General features: G+C 46.4%; 1 protein-coding gene across 2 annotated transcripts in view; it reads left to right on the forward strand.

The window, feature by feature from the left end:
- Positions 1–23,296, forward strand: part of LOC308588737 (uncharacterized protein) — a 37,609-nt gene extending 14,313 nt beyond the window's left edge. Inside the window, exons 2-6 of one of the 2 annotated variants that reach the window (XM_081197379.1) lie at positions 17,404–17,896; positions 18,102–18,183; positions 18,466–18,548; positions 19,494–19,620; positions 21,923–23,296. In XM_081197379.1, the coding sequence (XP_081053505.1) occupies positions 17,495–17,896; positions 18,102–18,183; positions 18,466–18,548; positions 19,494–19,620; positions 21,923–23,097 (1,869 nt within the window). In that variant the 5' untranslated portion in view covers positions 17,404–17,494 and the 3' untranslated portion in view covers positions 23,098–23,296. Of the gene's footprint in view, positions 1–17,109; positions 17,897–18,101; positions 18,184–18,465; positions 18,549–19,493; positions 19,621–21,922 lie in introns of those variants that run through there. The other variant, XM_081197378.1, reaches the window with a different exon arrangement.
- Positions 23,297–27,522: the final 4,226 nt, after the last annotated feature.

The following is a 27,522-nucleotide window of genomic DNA, read 5'->3' on the forward strand; positions in this document are numbered from 1 at the left end:
TTCAAGAAGAGAAAAACAAGTAATAAATGAAATAAGAAACTGAGAAAATAAGAATCCACTGATTGCCTCGCCTTGTCCTCCGTCAACTGCCACCAAGTGCTCTCGCCTCACTACTAACCCAAAATGGCCGCCTGCAAGTCTGTGGTCCTTGTCACCATGGCAACCCCCCCTCACCTGGACCTGGGCCCACCTGGCTCCACCTATTGGGAGATAATCTATAATGAAATGGGGAAAAAAACCTTTGTTAAAAGATCTGAAGCATTTTTATTAGGTATTTTAGGGCAGGATTTACCAAAAGATAAGGAAAATCTATTCCTGTATGTGACAACAGCGGCCAGAATTTTACTAGCTTAAAGATGGAAAAGCGATGAAATACCAGCGAAAGAACCCTGGCAAGAAAAGTTGATGGAATACGCTGTAGAGTGTGGTGGTTAAAGAGTAAACCTCCTTGTGCTTCGTGCCTGAGGGAGGGACTCCTAAGATTGTCCCCTTAGGAACCAGGCACGTTTAAATATTAGGTAGGAGACAAAGGGGGGGCACAGGGTGGTTCGTGTATGGTACAACGTCTGGCGAAAGAGGCACTTCTTGTGCATGTATGTTATAGGGTGACTGAATGGATGTATGAGGGCCGGGATTTAGGTGTCCCTTGGCCGCGCGGAAGTAGGGTTGTGCAGTTCTTCGCCCAGGCGACCGCGGCAAGTCACAATCTGCAGCGAAAGTTGTATGTTTGGAAAGAGTGACACCGTCCGGACAAAGTGTGAATTGAGTCTGTGAGTCTGTGAATTTTGGTGTGGTGACGTTGTAAAGGGCCATACTGAATATGGGTGGGGGTGCATCGACCGGGAATGTCACTCCCCTTCAATGTATGTTGAACAATTTTAAAAAAGGATTCAGCGGAGACTATGGTGTCACAATGACGCCGGAGCGCCTAAGAACTTTGTGCGAACTAGACTGGCCGACCCAAGGAACGGAATAATAATAATAATAATTTTTTATTTATACCCCGCCCTCCCCAGCCAAGGCCGGGCTCAGAGCGGCTTACAAGCAATAATAAAAACAAGATGAGTGATTACAACTTAAAAACAAAAATAAAATACAACATTAAAATAATGGAACATTAAAATATTAAAATGGAGCCTCATTGCAGGAGAAGGAAAAGAAAAAAGAAAAAGGGGGCGGAGGGAATCAAATTGGCTCCAAGCCAAAGGCCAGGCGGAACAACTCTGTCTTACAGGCCCTGCCGAAAGAGATCAGATCCTGCAGGGCCCTGGTCTCATGAGACAGAGCGTTCCACCAAGTTGGGGCCAGTGCTGAAAAGGCCCTGGCTCTGGTTGAAGCCAATCTAACTTCCTTAGGGCCTGGGACCACTAGGGTGTTGTTATTTATGGACCTTGAGGCTCTCCGTGGGGCATACCAGGCGAGGCGGTCCCGTAGGTACGAGGGTCCTAGGCCGTGAAGGGCTTTAAAGGTCAAAAGCAGCACCTTAAATCTGACCCTGTACTCTACCGGGAGCCAGTGCAGCTTGAAAAATCGGCAGCTTTGACCGGCCCCTGGTCGCCAGTTTATGGGCAAATATAATCAAGGACCAGGGGGGACATCCTGACCAAATCCCCTATATAGACAGTTGGCTGAGTGTCATAGATGACAACCCCCCCTGGTTGAAGAAATGCAGGACTGAACATTGCAAAGTCATGGCCATTAGGGCTGAAATTAGAGGCACAAAGGCAGGAAGATGTCCCAAGAAACCCATTTACCAGGGACCCGAGGCAGAAGTCCTAGCCCCACCGCCGTATGTTCCACCAACTGTAGTGGCCCCTTTAGGAGAACAGGGACAAGTGCCTCAGGTCCCCAATGCTCCACCACTGCCGCCGCCCCAGTACGTCCCACTAGGCGCAGAAGGAGGATTACCTGTCGCCCCAGGAGGAGCCAAGGCAGAGCCCAGTGACCAGATCCTAGATGAGATCTACCCCGACCTTAAACGGTTGAGGGAAGACATGGCCAAAAAGAGAAGCGGCACCTCCATGTATCGGAAAGCTGCAGAAGCTTATCGCCATGCTCGAGACAAAGCATTGGGAGAATACATAAAACGATGTAAGGCCGCTGCAGAGGCAAGACCAGCGGTCATGACCCCCCTCCGTGTAGTTTTCGACAACCCGCCTCCAGCGCCCCCGGCGCCTGCGCCAGGAGCAGGCGGCGCCAATGCCCCGCCGGCACCCCCGCCTCCGCAAAGAACCTTTACCCTCCAATATGTTCCTTTTACCACCACTGATTTGTTTAAATGGAAGACCCACACCCCGCCATTTGCTGAAAAACCCCAGGCAATGTTGGACCTACTGTCCTCTATATTTGCAGCCCATGAACCCACCTGGCCAGATTGCCAGCAATTACTGAGCACCCTTTTCACCTCTGAGGAAAGGAGGAGAATCAATACCCAGGCTTTGGAATATTTGAGGGATCAGCATGTGGCTGAACAGGAATGGCCTAATCGGTACCCCTTAGCAGACCCACATTGGGACCCAAATATTGCAGACAATCACACCACCCTAACCACTTACCGAGAAATTCTCTTACATGGGGTGCGTAGGGCAGCTAAGAAACCAACTGACCTGTCCAAAGTTTCAGGGGTCCTGCAGAGGCCAGATGAAAGTCCGGGCGATTTCTTGGAACGCCTGATGGACGCTTACAGAACTTGGAGCCCCTTTGACCCCGAGATCCCCGCACATGAACTAATGGTCAATGCCTCCTTTATAGGACAGTGTGCAAAAGACATCAGAGTAAAAATCCAAAAACAACCTGGGTTCCAAGGCATGACCAGATCCCAACTCATGGCCATCGCCCAGAAGGTCTTTGAGCAAAGAGGGGATGTTGAAAAGAGGGAGAAAAAGCAGTGGATGAAGGAGAAGGCAGCAGAAATAGCCGCGGCAATTGCGCACCGTCCAGGGAACCGGGAGGTCCGCCGCAGTCAGTCAGAGCCCCGCGGCCGAGGGGGAGGAAGAAATCAAGCCTTAGGAAGAAACCAGTGTGTTATATGTAAACAAGAGGGCCACTGGAAAGCCGAGTGTCCCCAGAACCAGCCAGGAAGGATGGGAGGAAGCCAAGGACGGGAGCGTCGAGGCAGGATAGTGGAAGGAAGATATGCCAGAGGACCAGACCGGACAGACCTTGTGGGTCTGGCAGCCATGGGCGAATATCAAGACTAGGACGGACCGGGTTCCTCCCTTGTAGGCACTCAGCCAGCCTTCTTAGGTTCCCAATCGGAACCCATGGTCAAAATCAAGTTAGGGAACCGACTTATCAATTTTATGATCGATACCGGTGCCCAGTACTCAGTCCTAACTACCCCCCTTCAACGTGAAAGCCAGAGAACAGTGAACATAGTGGGGGCAACTGGCAACCATTCAAGAAAACATTTCCTACAACCCTTGGACTGTCAAATCGGGGGGCGTCACCTGACCCATCAATTCTTGTACATACCTGAGTGCCCAGTGCCCTTGTTAGGAAGAGACGTCCTCTCCAAACTACAGGCTCAAATTACCTTCACCCCCAAGGGACCTGAGTTGAAGCTGCCCCCACAGGCAAGTGGCATAATGTCAGTTACGGTGCCCAGAGAACATTCTTGGGGATTTCTAGCAGCACTGGCCGCCGAGCCTCAGCCAGTCTCCTCGAATGACGCTATCCCAAAAAACCTCAGAGCGCCACCTGGCGTCTGGGCTGAAGACAATCCTCCGGGATTGGCCATCAATATACCACCTATCATAGTCAAATTGAAGCCTTTTGCGACGCCAGTGTCTGTAAGACAGTATCCCTTGACACGCCAGGCAGTGGAAGGAATAAAGAAACATTTAGACCGTTTGCTCCAGTATGGGTTACTCAAACCTTGCCAATCTGAATGGAACACCCCTTTACTGCCAGTCAAAAAGCCACACACAAATGACTACCGGCCAGCACAGGACTTAAGGGTTGTCAACCAAGCCACCGAGACCCTGCACCCCAACGTGCCAAACCCATACACCTTACTGAGCCTCATCCCACCTGAAGCCACCTTCTTCACGGTACTGGACCTCAAAGACGCCTTTTTCTGTTGCCACCTGGCCCCCCAAAGCCAACCCCTTTTCGCCTTCCAGTGGGAGGACCCAGTAACTGGTACCAAGGGGCAACTCACCTGGACGAGACTTCCCCAAGGCTTTAAGAACTCTCCCACTCTTTTTGGCACAGCTTTGGCAAAACACTTGGCAAAGTATCCTTCCGTACCTGGCCACAAGGTGGTGTTGCAGTACGTTGATGACATCATTCTTGCGGCAGTGGACTATGAGACTTGTAGGGAGGGCACCGAAGAATTGCTCCACCTGTTGTGGGAGGCGGGATACAAAGTTTCCCGAAAGAAAGCTCAATTATGCCAAAAAGAAGTGAAGTACTTAGGTTTTAATGTGTCACACCAGCAGAGGGCACTGCGCCCCGAAAGAAAGGAAGCCATCTGCTGCATGAAGGAACCCACTACCAGAAAACAGTTGAGGGGTTTCCTAGGAGCAGCAGGCTTTTGCAGAATCTGGATCCCAGGCTTCAGTATTTTAGCAAAGCCTCTCAATGAGAGTACCAGAGGAGGAGAAAGAGATCCCTTTGAGTGGGGACCGGCCCAACAAGAAGCCTTTGAGACTATTAAGCAATGTCTAATGGCCGCACCAGCCCTGGGTTTGCCAAATCCCGGGAAAGCATTCCAACTGTATGTGCATGAACAGAACGGCGTGGCAGCTGGGGTCCTGACTCAGAAGCTAGGCAGTTGGAATCGGCCCGTCGCCTATCTCTCCAAACAATTGGACCCCACAGCGAAAGGATGGCCACCCTGTATGCGGGCCGTTGCCACCACCGCCACCATAGTAGAGGAAGCGGGCAAGTTCACGTTCGGCCAAGAAATGCATGTGAATGTACCCCACTCCGTTCTTACCCTTATGGAGTTTAAGGGGAACTATTGGATGACCAACCCTCGCATGGCCAAGTACCAAGGACTTTTGTGTGAGAATCCCAGAATACACCTAAGGGTTGTCAACACCCTCAATCCAGCTACTCTACTGCCCCTGCCTGACACAGATACCATAGAACACCACGATTGTCTCCAAGTAATGGATGAGGTCTATTCCAGCAGACCAGATCTGAAGGATGAGCCGCTGAAAAATCCAGATGTTGTATACTACACAGATGGCAGCAGCTTCATTCTGGACGGCGTCCGGAAAGCCGGCTATGCTGTAGTGACCAATGAAGAAGTTGTGGAAGCAGAACCCCTGTCCCCCGGCACCTCTGCCCAAAAGGCTGAATTAATTGGACTGACCAGAGCCCTGCAATTGGCAGCTGGATGTAAGGCTAACATCTATACAGATTCCAAATATGCCTTCTTGACCCTGCATGCGCATGGAGCCCTCTGGAAGGAGCGAGGCTTGATCGGAGCCCACGGGAAAGCCCTGAAATACGGTCCAGAAGTTGAGACGTTACTGGAGGCGGTATGGGGCCCCGAAAAGATTGCCGTGATGCACTGCAAAGGCCACGGGAGAGGCCGGGACATGGTCACTAGGGGCAACCGGAAAGCAGACAGCGTGGCTCGTGAAGCAGCTTTGAAACCTCCACCAGCACTCAATGCAGCCCTCATCCCAGAACTCACTCCAGACGATGTGGAACCACGCTACACACCTGAGGAAAAGCAGTGGGCACGCCAGGAAGGAGCAATACTCCAGGAGGGATGGTTCCGTCTACCAGACAACCGTGTGTTTGTGCCCCAACATCTGGCTAGCGCGATTGTGAAGAACTACCACGAGTCCACTCGGTATGCAGACCAGGAATGTAAAAACCAGGCAGCAAAGTTTCTTAAAGAAAAGGTTTTTATTTGGTTTTGTCAGACAAAAGCAAAGGGTGCATTTCAGAAAATGAGAAAATGCCCACCCCTCCTTAGGGGCAGCCTACTTATATACCTTTCTGCAAAGCATAGTTCAGCCCTTCGCCCCTCCCCATCTATTGCATATTTATCATAGCTCTACCAATCAAATTGGTGGCTGCCGTGTTTGGTTCCAAGCTTGCCCTATCCACTAGGTGGCGCCAGAAGCTTATAAACTAATTAACCTATTTACTAGTTCCAGGAACTGCCCCTGAGCAGGTGTTTACTGGAAGCGCGTCCTGTGGTTTTAACAGTTTCTCTCTCAGAGTTATATCTGGATTTAGATGGTTAGCTACGTCCTGTTTGTCAGGGGTCGTTTCTCAGAAATAGCAAAACCGGCTTAACCACAAGCTGCCTGCACCTGCAGAATCATAACCGTGACCTACTTGCTGTTTGCAAAGCTTGCTGTTTGCAAGGCAAGAGAGAAAAGTAGTTTTAGCTGCTTGCGTTTATGAAATGGCTTTTAAAGGTTAAACATGGCGCTGGCCTGGCTCTCAACTGGTCATCCTGACCTTCAATCCTTCATTCCCCCCTTTCCATCACGGAAATGCAGACCGGTTACGGTTCTTCATTTTCGATTGATGGATCTATAGATGCAAAATCGTAGAGAGCCAGAACCTGTGTGCGTGTTGCTGCATTAACTGAGCGGCTCACCATTTGGCGTACAATCTGAATAAGGCAAGGCACAAGACATGATAAGGCGATTACAATGAGAAAGAAAACCAGAATCACAAGTAAAATCTCTTTTAACCATGACCAACCTGGGAGCCAAGAAGTAAGCCAACTCCATATACTGGGTAGACCTGCACCATCTTGACTAACCTTGTGGAACAAGTCAGCCTGCTTCTTAATGCGTTCAACATCATTCTCCACACGTTTACTTTGGTTGTATATGGATGCTAACTCCGTAATTTGCCCAATATCAGTCAGCACTCGTTGGTCTCGATTAATGTATACACAGCAGGAGGAGTTCAGAAGGGCACAAACCCCTCCTTGACTGGCCAGTAGGTAGTCCAAAGCAATCCTGTTCTCTATAGTGGTAGTGGCCATCTGCCTGATTTCCAGCTGAAAGGCCATAAGGGCATCAGCCGTGTAGTTAGCCATTTGGGCCATCTGCGCTACCTCTTCCTGCAGGGTGGTTAAAGCGTCTGCGGTAGAGGCCGCAAAGATCTCCAGTGAGGCCGAAATATTGACCAGTGCTCGTTCCACCTCAAACACTCCAAGGCCAGGGAAAAACGCCCTCATAAAGGAGTGAAAGCCGGTGTTTCTGACCACCAATGGGTTTTCTGCCAAGGGATTCCATGCCCTGCGGTAGCGAGGGCGTACCCTCCCTGGGAATGCATCATGGATCGTGAGCCCTGGGGCCAAGGTTCCTAAGCTACAGGTTCCATACCAGTTACTGTTGGTATTAAAGGGTTAAGAAGCTCTAATCAAGACGCTCTAATCACTGAGCAGCTGGAGGTAGTTAGGCTTCCAGGAATGTGAGTTTGTATAAATAGTCAACTCACTCGTGTGTTTGCCCCTCTCCCCCTTCCCCCTTCCTTTTCTTTTGGGGCGTGTTTGCTGAAATGTGTGATTCTTCACCAGTTTTGTTTTGTGTAAATAAACCTTTTATTTGAGTTCCAAACCGCTTGCTCCAAGATTCCTTTATTGAAAAAGATGCTGACTCTCCAGCCCTTCTTGAGCCGCTGTGCGAAAAGCTCTGCTGTAATGGGACATTGTGGCATCGGAAGCGCACTGGACATTTGATTAGCATTAAACTAATTAAAGTTTAATGGGACAGGTTATGGCTGTTTGTACGTCAAGAAGGAGATAAGGAATGCAGTTAAGAGTGATTTATGCAAGGACTGGAGCGAAGACAGAAGCGGTTGCCGACAACGAAAGCCTTCAAAGCAGCTTGAGTCCTGCAACGTGCCTAGGAAAAGTTTTAAAGAGGCACTGCGCAGTTTGTACTCACTGGAAGACGCCTTATTCCTCGAGGAGCCACCTCAGCAGCTGGGAGACGGTCTACAGGTCTGTGAGTATCGTTCCTAAGCCCCAGGGAGGATGGCAGAGTCCCAGGAAAGTTTTACTGTCCCCTTTACGCGACTCAATGGGAAAAATTGGCAAGATTGGAAGGCTAGAGTAAGGGTTTGGTTGCAAGCAAAAGAGTTGTGGAGTTGTACTGAAGCACCGCCTTTACAGGCAGCTGCAGACGCGTCTGCAGAAGACAAAGCAGCAGCGGCAGTTTCTCAGAAACGCGACAGGAAAGCCCAAGGTCTACTAGTTTTGGCAGTGGGACCAGAGCAAATGCCTTATGTTTCTGAGTTAAAGAACACGCATGAGGTCTGGATGGTTCTGCAGCGGCTAAATTCCAGAAACACTGCGGGGGCCAAGATCCATGCTACAAGATGTTTGTTTGATTTACGTCTCCAACCGGGAGCGTGTGTGAAAGAACATATTGCCAAAATGGTGTCTGCCTTTAATCAACTAAGACAGCTGGGCATTCCTTTCTCTATGGAGCAGCAGTCATACATTTTGTTGTCTTCTCTTGATAAAAGCTATGAGACTCTAGCTTTAACTTTGGAAGCTATGCCTTCAAATGAATTAACCCTTGAATACATTTCTTCTCGACTTGCTGATGAACAGGATAAAAGGCAAAGAGAAAGAGGTTTGTCTTCAAAGGGGAGTTATGCTGTGCCTAAGAGTGGGGATGCTGAGTTTGAGAACACAGTAAATGCTTTTGCAGCTAGACACTGTTTTCACTGTGGTTCCTCTTCCCATTTAATCAGGAATTGTACACCTGAACCTGGTCAAGATAGCACCAAGGCCATTGCCCCTAGTTACCAGACAAGGAGTTCCAGGGGACGTCGAAGAGGAGGAGGAGGTCGTGGCTACTCCCACAGCACACAGCACATGGCTTCAGCAATGGCGTTGATGCAAGGGCGTGGCCATGGCAGCAATCTACGCTGGTTGATCGACAGTGGTGCATCTCATCACCTGGTGGCGCCATCTAGTGTCCGTTTGCAGAATTGCAGACATTTGCAAACCCTTAAAGTTGTGACAATGGCAGATTCAACTAAACGTTCCTTAGAGACTGTAGGCACAGTGTTTTTGAAGTGTTTGCAAACAGAAATTGATGCCTACGTGCTAAAGGGAATGAAGGGGTGTATTTTGTCTGTGTCAGAACTTGATAGAAATGGGTTTAAAACTGTTTGAAAATGGGGTTTGCACTATTTCAAAGAATAACGTATCTCTTTTGCAGGTGGAATGCAGAGATGGGTTATATTATTTTGAGACAAGTCCAGATGAAGTTGAACAGGTTCATGCTGGTTGTGTGAACTTGCCTACCCATAATTCTTGTGTTCATTTATGGCATCGCCGTTTGGGACATATTAATTTTCAGTATGTTAAAAGACAACCTGAATTATCAGAAGGGTGCAAAATGCAAAAATGTACTAAGTATTTGGATTGTACTGCATGCAAAAGGGCGAAGGTTCATAGATGCAGCTATCCCAGTTCAAATAGGAAATCTGACAAAGTATTCCAACTTGTGCATATGGACCTATGTGGCCCAATGCCTGTTGCTAGCATGGGAGGTTCGAGGTATGCGCTGTGTCTCTCAGATGACAAAACAAAGGTTACATGGTTTTTTCCTCTCAAAACAAAAGCAGATACTGCAGAAACAGTTAAAAATTGGGTTCATGCAGTAGAACTTGAATTCGGTACTAGAGTACTTGCTTTTCAAACAGACAGAGGGTCAGAATTTACCGGGTCTGTGTTGCAGAATTTCTTTAAGAAAAAGGGAATTAAGCATCGTCTGTCTACTCCTTATTCCCCCCAAGAAGGAGGCGTGGCCGAACGTAAAAACAGGGTTCTGCAAGAGTTGGCAAATTCTATGTTGTTTGATGCTAAACTTCCTCAAAGTTACTGGGCGGAAGCCTGGCAGACAGCTACTCATGTTCTGAACCGAGTATATAATTCGGTAATTGATACTACGCCATATTTTGCTTTATATGGGAAGAAGCCCAAAGTTAATTACTTTCGGGTGTTTGGATCTCAAGCCTATGTACTTATCCCAAAAGCGTTAAGGAAAAAGGGAAGTCCAAGGGCTAGGAAACTCATCTTTTGTGGGTACGAACCACACACCAAATCTTGGAGGTTCGTGAACCCAGATGGGGATACTACAAGAGTGGTCCTCAGTAGGAGCGCTGAATTTTGTGAGCAATCTGGATGGACTCACTTACATGCTAACCCTGACATTTTGAGAGATGATTTAGGCATTTATGCTGAGAAAGAAAGTCCAGAGGGTGATGAGCCCGAAGGGGATGGTGCACATGGTTCAGATGCAGATTCTGACCAGGCACAAGGTTCTTCTCCTAAGGTAGAAAAGCCAGAATCTAAGAGTGTTCCAACATCGCCAGTCAGTAGGCCTAGCAGACAGCAAAAGCGAAGCAGGTCGCCTGCAACACCAAGCCCAAGGGAGGTAACTAAACGGAGGTCTTTATCCCTAGGGGCACGTCCAGACATAAAGTCTGAGACAGATTCTGACAGCCAACGGTCAGAGGGGGCACAAGAGGAGCAATTGCGCAGGTCAACACGTGCCACAAAGGGCAAGCCGCCAGAGCGGTTTAAGGTGACAAGTGTATACGTAAATATGGCACAGTGTGAGCCAGATAGCTATGTAGAGGTACAACAGCTTCCAAGCTCAGAAGCCGCAAAGTGGCAGGAAGCAATGGAAAAAGAGATGGCTTCAATGAAGTCTCTCGGTGTGTTTACAAGTACAGAGCTTCCAAAAGGCCAACAAGCTGTAGGTTGTCGATGGGTTTATCGTTTAAAGCCCACAACTACTGAGGAGTTGCAATATAAAGCCCGACTAGTTGCAAAAGGGTTTTCGCAGCGCAAAGGAGTTCACTATTCTCAAATTTATGCCCCTACATCAAAATCGGAGTCATTAAGAATGCTTTTAGCCTCTTCAGCTAAGAAGGGAAATAAGCTGTTTCATTTTGATGTCAATGTGGCTTATTTAAATGCAGACTTACAGGAGGAAGTCTATATGACGCCACCACCAGGTTTTGAAGGAGACAAGCCAAACCAGGTCTGGAGCCTGCACAAATCCATTTATGGGTTGAAACAGTCTGCCCGTAATTGGAATTCCTGCTTAAACGATGCTCTAGAGAGCATGGGGTTCAGAAAGAGCGCAGCAGATGCGTGTCTTTATCTAAAAGGCTCGGGATGTGAACAAGAAGCAGTCTTGATATTTGTTGACGATTTATTATACAGTGGAAAGGACGATAAACTTGCACAACAATTTGCCACAAAGCTTGGAGAAAGGTTTCAGATAAAATCACTAGGCAATGTATCTGTTTATCTAGGAGTTAAAATTCAGCAAGATGAAGATGGGAACTATTGGCTCAGCCAAGAAGCTAAGATCCAGCAGTTGCTGGAAAGGTTTAAAATGGACAACTGTGCTGGTGTTAAAACCCCAATGGAGTTAAGTTACACAAAGGATGCTCAAACTGAGCAACAGGCAGAGTTCTGTAATCCCGGGGTTTATCAGTCAGCGATAGGCAGTCTACTCCACATTGCACAGTGGACTCGGCCCGATATAACATATGCTGTCAACATGCTGTGTAGACAAGCTGAAAAACCATCAATGCATGCTTGGCAAGGAGTAAAAAGAGTTTTAAGGTATCTCCAAACTACCAAAAGGTTTCGCTTAAAACTATCAGCAGAGGGCAGCACACAACTTGAATGTTGGGCTGACAGCAGTTGGGCTGATGCTGGACCAGATAGAAAATCAGTGTCAGGAATGGCGATAAAATTTGGAAATGCACTAATTGGTTGGAGATCAAGAAAACAATCACTTATAGCTTTAAGTTCAACTGAATCTGAGTTCAATGCATTATCAGATGTATGTAGAGAACTGGAATTTTATAAGCAACTGGTACAAGAATTGTTTGGAGAATGTTCCCTACCTATCAGAGTGTGGGAAGACAATCAACCTTGTATTAAACTAGCTAAATCAGGTCAATTCAAGGCACACACAAAACATTTGGATATCCGTTATCAAAATGTATGCCAAAGTGTAAAACAAGGTTTAATTGAACTAAAGTATTGTCCAAGCAAAGAAAATCTCGCAGACGGTTTTACAAAAGCTTTGAGTCCGCAATCTCATAAATATTTCTGTTCAGGTTTAAATTTGAATTAAGGTTGGTACAGCTCAGTGTTATGAGCGAGAGGGGGTGTTGGTATTAAAGGGTTAAGAAGCTCTAATCAAGACGCTCTAATCACTGAGCAGCTGGAGGTAGTTAGGCTTCCAGGAATGTGAGTTTGTATAAATAGTCAACTCACTCGTGTGTTTGCCCCTCTCCCCCTTCCCCCTTCCTTTTCTTTTGGGGCGTGTTTGCTGAAATGTGTGATTCTTCACCAGTTTTGTTTTGTGTAAATAAACCTTTTATTTGAGTTCCAAACCGCTTGCTCCAATATTCCTTTATTGAAAAGATGCTGACTCTCCAGCCCTTCTTGAGCCGCTGTGCGAAAAGCTCTGCTGTAATGGGACATTGTGGCATCGGAAGCGCACTGGACATTTGATTAGCATTAAACTAATTAAAGTTTAATGGGACAGTTACGAGGCAATGTTTTGTAAGCTGTATGATCACACAGCCAAAACCATCCCTTTTTCCACCATGGTGTTGCAAGGGGAAGGGTATATGTGTGTGATTCAACGGTAGTCACATTATATACGTACGTACACCCTGAGGAATTGCCCACAAAAATCTCGTCTGGAATATCCATCTTCCACCAATAGTCCCTCCAAAGGGCAGTATGGTACTTGGCCTTCCAAAAGGCACTTTTCACGGGCGCTACACTCCTGTGGATGCACGGGCCTCCCTCTATGACCCTGTCAAGTCTCCAGATATGGTGCTGGGGAACCACGTAGGTGTTGTTCAGCCACGGGGACCGTGTCAGCAGACCTCGAAAATAAGTGGCATTCATAGAGAAAGGAACTCCCGTTATTGGGATCCCCTGCCCCAGGTGCATGGGGACATGCACACATACCCAACATTCTGACCTATTCAGGCTCTTGGCTACCGCCGTTGTCATGTTCAGGAAGGTGTTGTCCTTCCACCCTGTGGCCATTTGCGAGGTGAGGACCCATAGGAGCCAGGGGGTGACCTGATTCCTCATCTTGTTCAGTGCCCCAGAACAGGGGACTGTACCACCAACACAGAAATCCTACAAAAATGGCAATCCCGCAAGCAAAAAGGATGGTGGCCCACCAAGGCCAGGGCATGGGGCCTCTAGCTCCTGGCCCTGCTACGGCGTGAACAGCGTGCACACACGTAGCGTTCCCACTCTTCCCAGGGAAAGGTGTCCGTTCGGGAGTGATATACTGCTAGGCCTCGGGAACTGTGGGGATGGCAGTAGACCCTGTGAGCTTCAAAAGCGGGGCCTACTCCCCGGATTAGGCCGGCAGGTCTAGGAACCCACTCCTGAGCCTCCGAAGTTCTATAGACCAGCCACAAGGGAAGAGTGGTGTGCTTACGTAGGGAAAATGTATAGTGGCCACACCTGAACGCTCCTTCCTGCAAAAAGAAGCTTCTTCGGGTTACTGGTCGGGCAAACCACTTGTAACACTGCTGCTCTGACCAGTCCTCATGATATGGGTCTAAGGGGGACGGGCGTCGCTGCATACGCTGGGGTTTCTGTCTCTAGTTGCCTAGATACCACCGGCGGAGTCCTGCCTGAGCCTGGAGATATGCAATGTCCAGGAGCTCCGCTAATTCAGGACCGTCAACATTCCAGGGCCTATACCAGGGTCTGGATTCTTCTGAAGCTAGGAGTACTGTCTGTCGACCTGCTGGTCCTATTGGGTGGTTGTCGCCCACGTGGCCTCTAACCAGGGCGAAGGGAGGCTGAAACCCTGGGGTGGCAACCCTTATGCAGCCACAGGAATATCCTGCCACGTCCAAGGGTATGAGGTGGGGAGTTACCAAGCCTATTAGTTCAGGTTTCACTCTGGGATTTTGGGAGGTTCGGGCCACGACAACAACTACAGGTGGGGCTGCAGGATTTACGGGCACTTGTTCAGCAATTTCAATACGCCCCGGGGTCAAGCTCCCTCCCATTCAACGCCTGAGCCAATGTTCTGTCAACGCCCGGGCCAAGGTCTGGGCGTGATGTACCAAATGGGGTTGGTACTGCGCTCCGCCTCCCCCCCTTAGACAGTTGGATATCCCCCCCCCCACCAAAGCAGGAGCGGGCGAAAACTCGATAGAGTTCGACCGTTCCTTCGACTTCCCGTAGGAGCAATACCCACGTGCGCGAAAGGTGGTTGCTGCTTGTAGTTATTCAATTGCAGTGTTTCATCGGCTGGTGTCTTGAGCAGCAACCTCTGGAAACGAAGGGCTAAAAACTGGCGCTGCTCTCCCAAATTATCTGGTCCCTTTTAACTTCATATTTCAGCTGGTTGACTAAAATTCCTTATTCTGGCTGCTGGTCCCTTATTTTCAAGGCTGCTGGTCCCTTATTTTCAAATCTGTAAGTTGACAGCTATGGCTTGATGTCACATTTTAACACAGTTTGCAGCACATCTGCAAAGAGAAGGACATGGGGACAGGTGAGTCCGTCCCTGAACACCTGGCAAGGCTATTCCAAGAGTTTCCTCCTGGATTCCAAGTCCTACTACAGGGGAGGGACACCCCAGGCCTTGGGGGCTAATCCTGGCCTCCTTCAACCAGAATGTGGCTCCCCAGGCTAAGGAGATGGTCAATCTCCAGTTCCTCTCCACCCTTTTAAAATTTAAATATCAAAACAGATCCCAACTTTCAGAGCATGTAAATCACAAGAGTGGAAAGACTGCTGCGCCACTCACAGAAATAGGACTACACTTCCTTCTCCCACCTTTAAAGTATACGTAAGGAACCTCAACTTCGCTCTTCAAGCCAAAAGACAACACTTCCCCGTCCCCGGGTAAAACCCCTGGGCTTTCATTGGTAGAGCCGCCATCACGCCTCTGGCATTTACCTCAGCGCGACGCAAGGACTAACTGAGCGGGCGGCGAGATGCTTTCAGCCTCGGACACTTGGCGGGTTCTGAAATGGCCGTGCAGGCCAGATTCATGACCCTGACAGGCTGGATTCGGCCCACGGGACATGGTTTGAGGACCCCTGGTCTACACTGACTGGCAGCAGCTCCCCAGAGTTTCAGGCAGGGATTTTGTCCAGCCCTTGTAGGAGATGTCAGGGGTTGACCCTGGGAAATTCTGTATGCCAAGCAGATATTCTAGGGCTCCCCATATTTCACTAGCCATTCAATGTTATGCTATTAGCAACCATGGAGATTCCACCTGCCTCTTTCAAAAGGAGAACACTCAACTGATCAATTTCAACAACAACAACAATAATATTTATACCCTGCCCATCTGGCTGGGTTCCCCAGCCACTCTGGGCGGCTTCCAACAAAATATTAAAATACAATAGTCCATCAAATATTAAAAGCTTCCCCAAACATAACAGCAACCATCCATTTTCAGTTCATTGAATTGGCAATTAAGCATTTCTGGAAAGGGAAATGGCATACTTTTGTATATTAGCATAAAAAGCATGCATGAGAAAGTATTACTCATTTATGATGAGAATAGGATTTATTTCTTTTGAACCTCGCTTGGTTCCTCCTTGGCAGCCAGTGCGATTGTTTCAGCAGGGCTAGAACTCAGGACCCGCTGCCTTGAGGGACATCTAAGAGCAGTTGGGCAGGGAAAGGTCTCTCTTGGGAGGTGGTGGACTCTTCTTCCTTGGAGGTTTCTAAGCAGAGATCGGACGGCCATCTGCCATGGATACTTTAGCTGAGATTCCTGCCTTGCTGGGGGTTGGACTAGATGACCCTGGGATCCCCTCCTATCTCTCCACTCCTGAATTCTAGGAGGAGCTTCCTTGCCTCCTGCAAAGCCCTTTTCCCTGCAAGCTCTTCCTCTGGTTTCTGGCCAAGGGAGGGAGATGCTCAGAGTCCAGCCAAGAGCCTCACCCCCAAAAGGATATCTGGGCATTGGCTTAGCCAGGGGGGCAGCTGCCCCCCTAAATGCATAAAAAATAATAGAAATCTGAGGTTCTGCCAAGTGAGAGAGGGCTGAGTTGAGTGGAAGCAGCTCTGCAAGGGTTAAAGGGAACCGAGCTGCCTTCCTAGAGAGGCCAGGAAGCAAGGGGGGGCAGGTCCTCCAGAGCCAAGGCCCCTCCCTCCCCAGTCCTTTCCTTGCTTTGGGGTCTCTCCTGCAAGGGCTGCCTCGCTGTCCCCTCCTGGGATCTGGTGAGTCTCCTCTCTCTCCCCCCAGAGGGTGCAGTGGGGAGACGGGGGGGGGTCCCAGGGCTGCAGCAGGGGAGGATGCCTGGGGGGCCTGATCCGGGAGGGGCCAGGTCTGCCACGCTCTCCTTCCTAGAGATCAGAGGATCCCAAACTCATTTGGCTCTCCCCCCCCCCTTTCAGAAAAAAAATATCTCCCTTCTTTAAACAAAGGAGTCCCTGGGACTTTAACTCTGTGTGACATCGCTCAGCCTCATTGCACGACAGAGGAAACATGTGCAAATGGTTTTCCAAACCTGGACGAGGAGGTGGACAAGCCCCTCCCCCCCAAAAGAAAACCCCACGTGCAGGAAGGAAGTTAAGGTGGGAGAGAAAGGCCAGGAAGAATGAGAGGGATCCCAGTCCATAGTCTGGCTGCTGCATTGCAGACCAGTTTCCCCAGTCATCTCCAAGGGCAGCTCCCCACGGAGGGCACTGCAGCAATCTCCTCGCACCCAGAGCATGGCATCCCAGGACCACATCCTCTCTGTCCCAAAGGGATTGTTGATGGCAAAGCAGCCGGAAATGGGCGCTGTTACTCACCAAGCCTCCAGGGACCTTGGCATGAATGGCTGTGTGTGTGTTAAGCTATCTAACAGAATAATAATAAAAATAAAAATAATAATAATAATAATTACCCACCTAAATATCAAGGGGGTAACCCCTCAGGGGTTGATCAGATACATACCTGGCCCTCAGAGCAAAGAAAAAGGGACCCCACCCCAGGAGTCTCTCTGGAGAGCGGCAGAGAGTCCAAGTGCAAGAAAAGGAGACAGAAGCAGGAGAGTGGGGGTGGGGGAGGAACTCCTGAGGACCCCCGGGTGTGGACCCCCGCTGGAGCCAAGCATCCATTTTTCACAAGATACAAACGATTCTCTTGTCTGTTGGTTCTGACTTCATGTATTGACTGGAAGGCTGCAGAAACCAGGTTGATTAATCTCCCAGAAATCCCTCCAGTTGCCTCCACATTTTGCATTGCTAGAAGGCTAGAGACTTATTTCTTCTCCTCTTCCTCCTCTTTCTTTTCAAAAAGATAGCTCACGGTCTGGGATGCGGTGCAACCCAGCCCTGGTTCCCAGCAAGACTCATCCATGCTTGCTCAGGGAACCATATCCCCACCTGTCCTACAAATTCTGTAACAGAACAATGTATTTGCTTTGTAGGATTTGCTAGAGCTTCTCATTTAGACGGGCAGAACTCGTCAGAAGACCAAAGGGTTCCTTCCGATCTCTCAGAGGCTTCTAGAGAGCACAGATGGATGAGCGAGACTCAGCTGGCCCTGAAGCAGGAAGAGGCCATGCCAGCCAAACTGGGAGCAGTGAGGGATTCTGGGAAAACTCTGTGCAGAAGATCCTGGGTGAGGAGGACACCCTCCACTCAGAGGTGCAGAGCCAGAGGTTGAGGCAGTTCTGCTGCCAGGAGGCCAAAGGACTCCGAAAGGTTTGCAGCCGACTCTACCACCTTGACCATCAGTGGCTGAAGCCAGAAAGGCACACGAAAGCTGAGATGCTGGACCTGGTGATCTTGGAGCAGTTCCTGGCTGTCCTTCCCCGGGAGATGGAGAGCTGGGTGAGGGAATGCGGAGCGGAGACCAGTTCCCAGGCGGTGGCCCTGGCCGAAGGTTTCCTCCTGAGTCAGGCAGAGGAGAGACAGCAGGTGAGAGAGACTTTCCTCTGGATACTCCCAAGGGGCTCCAAACAGGACAGAGAAACAGAGAACATGCCATAATGGTCTGCTGATGGCCCATCCGTTTTCTGGGAAAGCATCCATGGAATGAGATCTCACGCCCTTCAAGTCTTTGTCATTCTCTTTCTAATATTTCTCACCATTCTCTGGTTTGAATCATTGTGGTTTTTTTCAGGGAAAGGATCTCTTTGCAGAAATGGAACTGGATTCCTGTGAGGCAGAGAGGCCTCCGTTGGACACCAGAGAGAGGCCACTGGGTAAGGAGGAAGGTGGTTTTTCTCCATTGGTCTCATTCTATTGGTTTTCCAACTCATCTGAGGGTTTTTTCATCTTGTTTTGGGGATAGATGGTTGGGAAGAAGGGTCCAGAGGAGGGGAGATGTATTTCTGCACAACAAACATATAAAATGGGCACAAACGTCCAAATACTCTCAGCAGGTAAGGCTTTCTCAAAGGCCCATCTGTAGTAAGAGATGCCCTGTTTCACCTGTGAGAGAAGCAGGCACTCCAGGTGTCCTGATCACCTTTTTTCTCTTGCAGGTGACAGAATGATGCTGGCAAGACTTCCTGATCCGTCTTTTCATGGGGGCAGAAGGGAAGCAGCAACTGTGGAACCAGATCAGGTCAGGGGAAGCTGCCTTGTGGGGACAGAGGCCAAGGGATGGAGCAATGTCATGGACTGGTTGGGCACAGAGGAATGGTGGGAGGAAGCAGCCGGGGAACCAGGAAGGAAAGATGGCTCAGAGCCCAAGAAGTGGAGGTAGAAGAAGGATGAGCGGTCAGAGGGAGAAGAGAGAGAAGCCTGGGAAGAGGAGGTGTCAGAAGCTGAAGGGTTTACAGGGCTTAGTGAGCTGGGAGACTCTGTGGCAGAATGCAGTGCAGAATCAGAGGCAGAAGAGGAAGGAGGCGAGTGGGAGAGGAAGGTCGGGAGGCAGAGGTGAGTCAGGAGAAGGAAGAGCCTCCGGTGGCTCCCTCTCCTTTTGCCAGAAGCCACCCTCCCTGCTTGTCTCTCAGAGCCAGGAGACCCCCTGCAATGCAGGAATCTCTGCTAGGTCATCCAAGAAGGATGGCCATCCAAAATAGGCTTATTTTATTTCTAGATTGATCACTGAATGCTAAAATTGTTTTTTAAGCAGTGGACAAATGAGAACAAATAGTGGCCTGGATTCACCTAACCAGCCCCATTGGCTGCAATATGGGGCCTGCCTCCCATTCCTCCCCCTCTCCATGCCCCTATGGACCCCTGGAATTTGGCTCTAGGACATTGGGAGGGAACTCCCCAGAACAGCTCACGAGGAGAAGAGAATGTGGATCCTTCCATTGGGGAAACTGGAATGCTAGCCTAGGCAGAATGACTTGGAAAACACAAGGTGGAGTACCACCTATTTGCACAAAGATGAACACCCATAATTAAAATGCAGAATAAAATAAGCATCCATAAATAAAATGTGCAGCAAAGCAATCCTATTGAAACAACACCGCAATTTACAGGAAGGAAACCACAGAGCATTGTGTAGCTGATCATATTTCTGCTGTCTCAGAGGAGGACATTTCCCTTTTTCTTTTAGGGTCCAGTGTGCTTTGAAGATGTCGCTGTTTGTTTCACGGACGAGGAGTGGGCGTTGCTGGATCCTGACCAGAGAGCTCTGCATAAGGACGTCATGGAGGAGAATTGTGGGATTGTGGCCTCTCTTGGTAAGGCTCCCTGTGGGATCGTCATATCTGCCTGGAAATTCAAAAAATACCTCTATGGACCAACCTCATATATTTTCACAGAGCTCAATAATGACCCCTATAACACCTGGGAACCTAACACCCCCACAAGAAAGAGTAACTTACAGTCTTTTCTTTGAACAATCTTCCTCAAATTATTGCTTTTTCTACCACGATTGGGCTGGTCTCAACTGCCCAGGCCATCTTAAATGTCAGCTTCAGAATTCTTAGGAAAGATAAGTAGCTTCAGGTTTTCTGCTTTTGTTTTTGCTGCTGTCAATCTTGGGTTGACCAAAGAGACGACTGACATTGGAGATGGAGGGGATGCCATGACTGGGCCAAACAAAATTCATCCCAGAGAAGAGATAGGCTTATTGAATCTCAGGAAAAGTAGCAGTGGTGATGATGATGATGATGATGATGATGATGATGATACAGTGGTACCTCGGTTTACAAACTTTCCGGAACAGGACTATTCTTAAATCAAGGTACCACTGTAGTAATAATAATAATTTATATTTATACCCTGCCCATCTGGCTGGGTTGCCCCAGCCACTCTGGGCAGCTTCCAACACACATATAAACATGAAACATAAATAATAATAATCTGATTCCATATAAAAGAACATTAACTTTAAAATGAACAACTTCTCCTAGTGGCCGAAATTGTGGAAATCTTTTGTGAAAAGTATATTTCTGAGGTTTGATGGCTCATAACACTACTTTTGTGTGGAGTAATACCATAAAATTATATAGCAATGGAAAGATAATTTAATGAAGAATGTAATGCGATGACTTTTATGAAGGAGTATTTATTAGAACAGCACTCATAAAGAAAAAACGTGAAACCTTTGGTAACCATTGGTAACCTTTAGCTTTAATTACGGCCTTACAACGCCTTCCCATGAAGTGAACCAAGTTTTTAGTTCTGCAGCTGTAAGAATGTCAAACCAAGACTGAATTATGGCCTCTGTTAATTGGGCTTTATTGCTGGGTTGCCTCTTATTAACAAGTTTCTTTAGTCGGCTCCAAAGATTTCTGATTGGGTTAAAGTGTGGGCTATTCCCAGGCCATTCCAGCAGTGGAATAGGATTATCTTGAATGATAATGCTCCTTTGGCACACAGCAGCAACATGACATAGAGCTGAATCCTGTTGAAAATATAAAAATGCTTCGGTATCTGGGAAATGATCACCTGCGGAACACTTCAGTTTGGGCTCATATATTTCGTTTATGCATTTTTCCACATTTATATTCCCATTAATGACGCAAATTCTGCCCACACCTTTTGCTGCCGTGCAACCCCAGATCATCACACTGTCTGGGTGTTTCACGGTCAGTGTAATGCAAGTAGGATGTAAATGTTATCTGATTCTTCTCCTCGGGTATTTCATGCCATCACTACCAAGCAAGGAGATTTGGGTCTCATCGCTCCAAATAACACCGCCCCATTGTTCCACTGTCCAGTTAACATGGGTTTCATCTTTTCAACCTTTGCTTGAGAGATAACAATGGCTTTTTCTTAGAATTCTAATTTAGACCAGTCCTTGCACTCAACTTCCCATTACATTGCACCATGTCATCTTGTATACACCCAGATGATTTTCTTCTGTCATGTAGGCACAGTCTCTCCACTCGTCCATCGTCACTTTTGTAGTGACTGAGTCTCATTATACCTCTTCAAAAATATAGAAATGCCAACTTTGGTTAAGTTTTCCCCAATCTCTCTTCTAATTTCTTCATAACTGTAGCCTTGCTCACTTAATAGTACAATCTTACATCACTTTCTGGGGACCACTCAACTCCTTGTGCCATTTCTATAATTTTATTATGTCTTACACCCTCACTAAATGAAAGAACACAAAAAACCAACCAACTTGATAGCAATCACATAACACACTGACAAAAGTCAACCAAAGCAAGTTGTGCTTCCTTTTTCTGGTTATTTGGCTATAACGTTTGATAGAATACGGGTAATTGAACAAACTTTCTTGGATTGCATTCTTGATTGCATTCTTGATCGAATTATCTTTCCATTGATATATAATTTTATGACAGTATTCCAAATGAAGTGGTGTTATAAGCCATAAAAACTCTGAAATACACTTTTTTCCAAAAGTCTTTCGCAATTTTGACCACTGCTTTATATAAACAAAGCAACATTCAACAACTCATCCGAATCTCATATTAAACAAACAACACAGGTAATGAACACACACGCAACTCCCTTCAGTTCTTCTCCATTTGTTCCTGAGGCTCAAATCCCTTTTTGTCCCCAATGCAGATTGTGATGAATTGGAAATCGAGAACAAAGGTGACCACGAAAAAATCCCCAGAGAGGAGAAGCCACAAAAAAATTTGGAGTATGGAGAAAGCTGCAGTCAGAGCTCCAATTCCACTTCCCATCAACAAAATCTCATTGAAAAGAAACTCTATCAGTGCATGGGATGTGGTAAGAGCTTCACTCATAGCTCCTCTCTCACTTCCCATCAAAGAATTCATGCAGGGGAGAAACCCTATCAGTGTGAGGAATGCGGAAAGAGCTTCAGTCACAGCCACAATCTCACTTCACATCAAAGAATTCATACAGGGGAGAAACCCTATCAGTGTGTGGAATGTGGAAAGAGCTTCACTCAGAGCTCCACTCTCACTTCCCATCAAAGAATTCATACAGGGGAGAAACCCTATCAGTGTGTGGAATGTGGAAAGAGCTTCACTGATAGCTCCTCTCTCACTTCCCATCAAAGAATTCATACAGGGGAGAAACCCTATCAGTGTGTGGAATGTGGAAAGAGCTTCACTGATAGCTCCTCTCTCACTTCCCATCAAAGAATTCATACAGGAGAGAAACCCTATCAGTGTGTGGAATGTGGAAAGCGCTTCAGTCGGAGCTCCAATCTCACTTCCCATCAAAGAATTCATACAGGAGAGAAACCCTATCAGTGTGTGGAATGTGGAACAAGTTTCAGTCAGAGCTCCCATCTCACTTCCCATCGAAGAATTCATACAGGAGAGAAACCCTATCAGTGTGTGGAATGTGGAAAGAGCTTCACTGATAGCTACTCTCTCACTTCCCATCAAAGGATTCATACAGGGGAGAAACCCTATCAGTGTGTGGAATGTGGAAAGAGCTTCAGGAACAGCTCCAATCTCACTCAGCATCAGAGAATTCATACAGGGGAGAAGCCCTATCAGTGTGTAGAATGTGGAAAGAGCTTCATTCAGAGCTCCTCTCTCACTTCCCATCGAAGAATTCATACAGGGGAGAAACCCTATCAGTGTGTGGAATGTGGAAAGCGCTTCAGTCGGAGCTCCTGTCTCACTTCCCATCAAAGAATTCATACAGGGGAGAAACCCTATCAGTGTGTGGAATGTGGAAAAAGCTTCACTGATAGCTCTAAACTCACCTCCCACCAAATAATCCATACAAAGGTCGTAAAAGTCGTTATACAGCTTTAGGAGCCAGGCAAATCCGCACCTTTTTAACCAGGCCTTTTTCTTATTGACATCTAATGCTATTTTAACACGTGATGTTTTGTGTTTTTATGTTGTGTTTTTATGTTCTAAGCATTCTGAGACTTGTGGGTGTAGGGAATACAGCCACTCTTAAATTCCTAGGGGTCTTTGCCCCCCATAAAATATATGTGTTTGCTTGGTACATTTATATGCCTTCGTGTAAATCTTAAGAGACTTGCATGTCAGGCCTCTTAAGGCTATTTGCAAGTGTAGCAGTGCACATAGCTGGACATAGGATATCACATAAAAAATAACACATTGCATTTTGTACTACATTACTTGTGGCATACTTGCAGTTTGGGAGAAACATTCTCTTTTTTTTTAAAGAAAAATTTATTAAAGTTTTAAAGCATGAATACAAAAACACATGGAAAAGGAAAATACATAAAAAACAAAAAATACATGAAAAGAAAAAAAATAAAAATAAAAAATACAACATACAAAAGACAAAGAAAAAATAATAAAAAGTTAAAAAATCCATTTTTCATAACTTTAAACTCCTTTGCTTGTTTCTTTGACCTCCTCACACCTCCCCTTTTTGTATTCCCATTTACATAATCAGGTCAGCAAATCCTTACCCTCTTTCATTTACCTTAACTCTATATCTTAACATTTTATAACTCTGTTTTCATCCATTATCAATTCATTTTTGCATAGTCTTATTAACTTTGTTGCTAATACCACTTATTTTCAATCCAACATCATTTTAACATTCATTAATTTTACAGTGTTTCTGCAGATAGTCTTTAAATTTCTTCCAATCTTCTTCCACCAACTCTTCTCCCAGGTCTCGGATTCTGCCAGTCATTTCCGCCAATTCCATGTAGTCCTTCACCTTCATCTGCCATTCTTCCAGGGTGGGTAGATCTTGTGTCTTCCAGTACTTTGCAATAAGTATTCTTGCTGCTGTTGTTGCGTACATAAAGTTCTGTACTTCTTTGTCACCAATTGGCCGACTATGCCCAGGAGAAAGGCCTCTGGTTTCTTCAGGAAGGTATATTTAAATACCTTTTTCATTTCATTATATATCATCTCCCAGAAAGCCTTAATCTTTGGGCACGTCCACCAAAGGTGAAAGAATGTACCTTCATTTTCTTTACATTTCCAACATTTGTTATTGGGCAAATGATATATTTTTGCAAGCTTGACTGGTGTCATGTACCACCTATATATCATTTTCATAATATTCTCTCTTAAGGCATTACATGCCGTAAATTTCATACCGGTGGTCCCCAACTGTTCCCAGTCAGCAAACATAATGTTATGTCCAACGTCTTGTGCCCATTTAATCACAGCAGATTTAACCGTTTCATCCTGCGTATTCCATTTTAACAGCAAGTTATACATTCTTGAAAGTATCTTAGTTTTGGGATCTAACAGTTCTGTTTCCAATTTTGGTTTTTCCACCTGGAAGCCAATTTTTTTATCCAAATTGTAGGCCTCTCTTATTTGATAATAATGTAGCCAGTCTCGCACTTTATCTTTTAATTTCTCAAAACTCTGCAATTTCAATTTATCTCCATCTTGTTCCAAAATTTCCCAATATTTCGGCCAATTGGCCTCCATATTGAGCTTTTTCTGAGCCTTTGCTTCCATTGGTGACAACCACCTTGGGGTTTTAATTTCCAATAGGTCTTTATATCTTATCCAGACATTAAACAATGCTTTCCTGACAATATGGTTTTTAAATGCTTTATGTGCTTTAACCTTGTCGTACCACAAATATGCATGCCACCCAAAAACATTGCTGAAACCTTCTAAGTCCAAAATGTCTGTGTTCTCAAGAAGCAGCCAATCTTTCAACCAGCAGAATGCTGCTGATTCATAGTAAAGTTTAAGGTCTGGGCTTCCGGTTTGACCCGCGGAAAGTGAGGAAGCACGGAAAACCTCGTCAGGGGTTTTCCTGCAGCACAGGGGCTTGGGGGAGCCACCAGGCACAGTGCACCCCCAGAAATCTCAGGGGGGGGAACCCTTGAGGGATAGGCAACCCGGCAGCGGAGGTGCGGTTTCGTGGTTTTCTCGGGTTTCTTTCTTGGAAGAGCTTGAGGACGGCGAGACTGCAAACACAAGCGGGAGAGCACCGACCCTGTGTTGCAATGCCTGCAGCTTCCCCTAAGAAGCGTGATGGATCTCCAGAAAGATAAGAATAGAACCCTTGGTGAAGAGGAAGATTTATCCTTTAATACCTGGAAGTTTGGACCAAGCGGTTCTTGGATGCTTTAAGATTGAAAATAGGGACTTCATCCCGGTTGATGGGAAAATGGCGCAGGAAACAAAGTTGCAAGAAAGAGAAAGGAAGTAACTTAGCACCTATTTGAGTGAGTACAAAACAATTAAAGCCCACAGCTTTTCTTTTCTCGCTGTGGCAGATTAAAATGCAAAGTACAAAGTAACCTACAAAGAACTGAGTAGAGACTTTGAATACCCTGGGGCTAGAAAGTTAAAAGTTAAAGAGTAACTGCACTCAGTCATTTATGGTGATTAGCAGCCAGAAGGCTGTAAAAAGAGCTGTAAAAAGACTTGATAAGGCTTTAAGGGGACTGAAAAGGACGATTGTATGAAAACCTCACCCCCTTTCTTTTCGGTTGATTGCAAGAGTGTATTTTTAGAAGGGGCTGGTACAAGATACGTGGAGGAGTGGCAAGGGAGTAAGGAAGGAGATATCCAAGAAACATTCAAACTAAAACCAGCATTACTCCTCTACTTCCACCTCGGCATATTAAGCGAAGAAGTGACCATTCTTTCGTCTCCTCACGTATCAGCTGCTTTGTATTTGGAAACCTCATTTAACCCTCTCTAACTGAATAGAGCAACCAAGTAGATTAAAGGACATGGGGACTATTTAAATCATACTCGCTCTTTGTTCATGCTATTTTGCTATAGTTTGCTATATATTTTGCTATAGTTTGTTCCTCGGAGGATCTCTTCATAATTGCTGAAATGATAGAGACTGGTTGTGCAAGGGATATCCTGACGTAGATTGAGTCTGGAAGGAGAGAGAAGATTCTAGATTCTGTCCCCAGTGGAGAAGAGTGAATACTACATTAGCCTTTTGCTTTAAGCTTTAACACTTTGAATTCACCTTTCTTACCACAACTTAATAATTTCCCTCTTCTAAGTGTTTTTTGTTGCTGTTGTGGTTGGTTTTGTTGTTGTTGTTGTTTGTTGTTGTTTTTTGAAGTTGGCAAAGGGGCATGGACTTTGGAGCCATACAAGGCCTTTGAACTTAACTAAGGAACTTTAATTGGGATGACTTTTAAATAATTTGATTTTTCTTATAAACTAAATTACGACTTTACCTCTTGGGGGCATAATCATTGTGGAAGCATTTAGTGGAATTGAGCTAGCAAGTAGCAGAAAACACCAGAACTGCTTAGAACTGTTTTGGATCGTACAGAACTACTTAACACTTCTTCTTCCACAGGAGCATTTGATAACCATGTCCTCTAGTTAAGAACATTACCCTCCCCCCCCCGTCCTCTGTTTCTCTTTCCTTCTTTCTCCTTTCATTTATGTATATTTGGAAATTCCAGTGACAGCAACCACTTTGTGGACCCATAGAAGAAATTTAGATACAGTTTATAGATATATGATGTTTACTAGTTAGAATTGATAAGTCTGGACCCAATTCTTGGGGACAAAGACCCTTTCTCAGGTTGAAATACTGGGGGACTGCATTGGAAGGTTGAAACACTGGGGAACTACATTGAAAGGTACAGGACCTAAAAGGAGTAGGAGGGAAAGACTGTGCGCCCTTTAAGGGAGAGAGTAGGGAACAAAATCGAGAATTTTGAGAAAATAACTTAAAATGTTGGGGGAAAATGGGAAAAAGGTAGCAGGGACCCCTGGGGAAAGGAAAGTATCCAGGCAGGAGGAAATCAAAGATTTAGATATCTTGTGGTTAAAGATAAAAGAGGAATTTAAACAAAGGGAAGAACACATGGAAAATAAGTTAGGAGAGGTACAGGAGAGGATAGATAAGAAAATAGAAGGGGCTGTAGGAGAGCTCTCAAGTAAAATTCAAGATTTGACAATGAGGTCAAAATCAATGGAAGAAACAAATAGGAAAACTCAAAAGGAACTGAGGGAACAAAAGAAAGAGACAGAAAAAATAAAGGAGGAAATAAGAGAATGGAACAATAGACAAGACCAACTGTCAGATAGTCTAGCCATGGTAGAATTGCGGCAGAAACAGCTTAATTTAAAATTTAAAGGAGTTCCCGAAGAGGCAAATGAAAATGTGAGAGGAAAAATGATTAGAGAACTCTCGAAATGGTTAGACGTAGAAGAAGAGGAAGTGGCCGATAGGATAGATAAGGCATTCAGAATTAGAGGGGAAATGCAGCAAGCAAAATCAAAAAAACTGGC

The sequence above is a fragment of the Podarcis bocagei genome (assembly GCF_964188305.1).
Source record: "Podarcis bocagei genome assembly, chromosome: 6".
NCBI classification, from domain to species: Eukaryota; Metazoa; Chordata; class Lepidosauria; order Squamata; family Lacertidae; genus Podarcis; species Podarcis bocagei.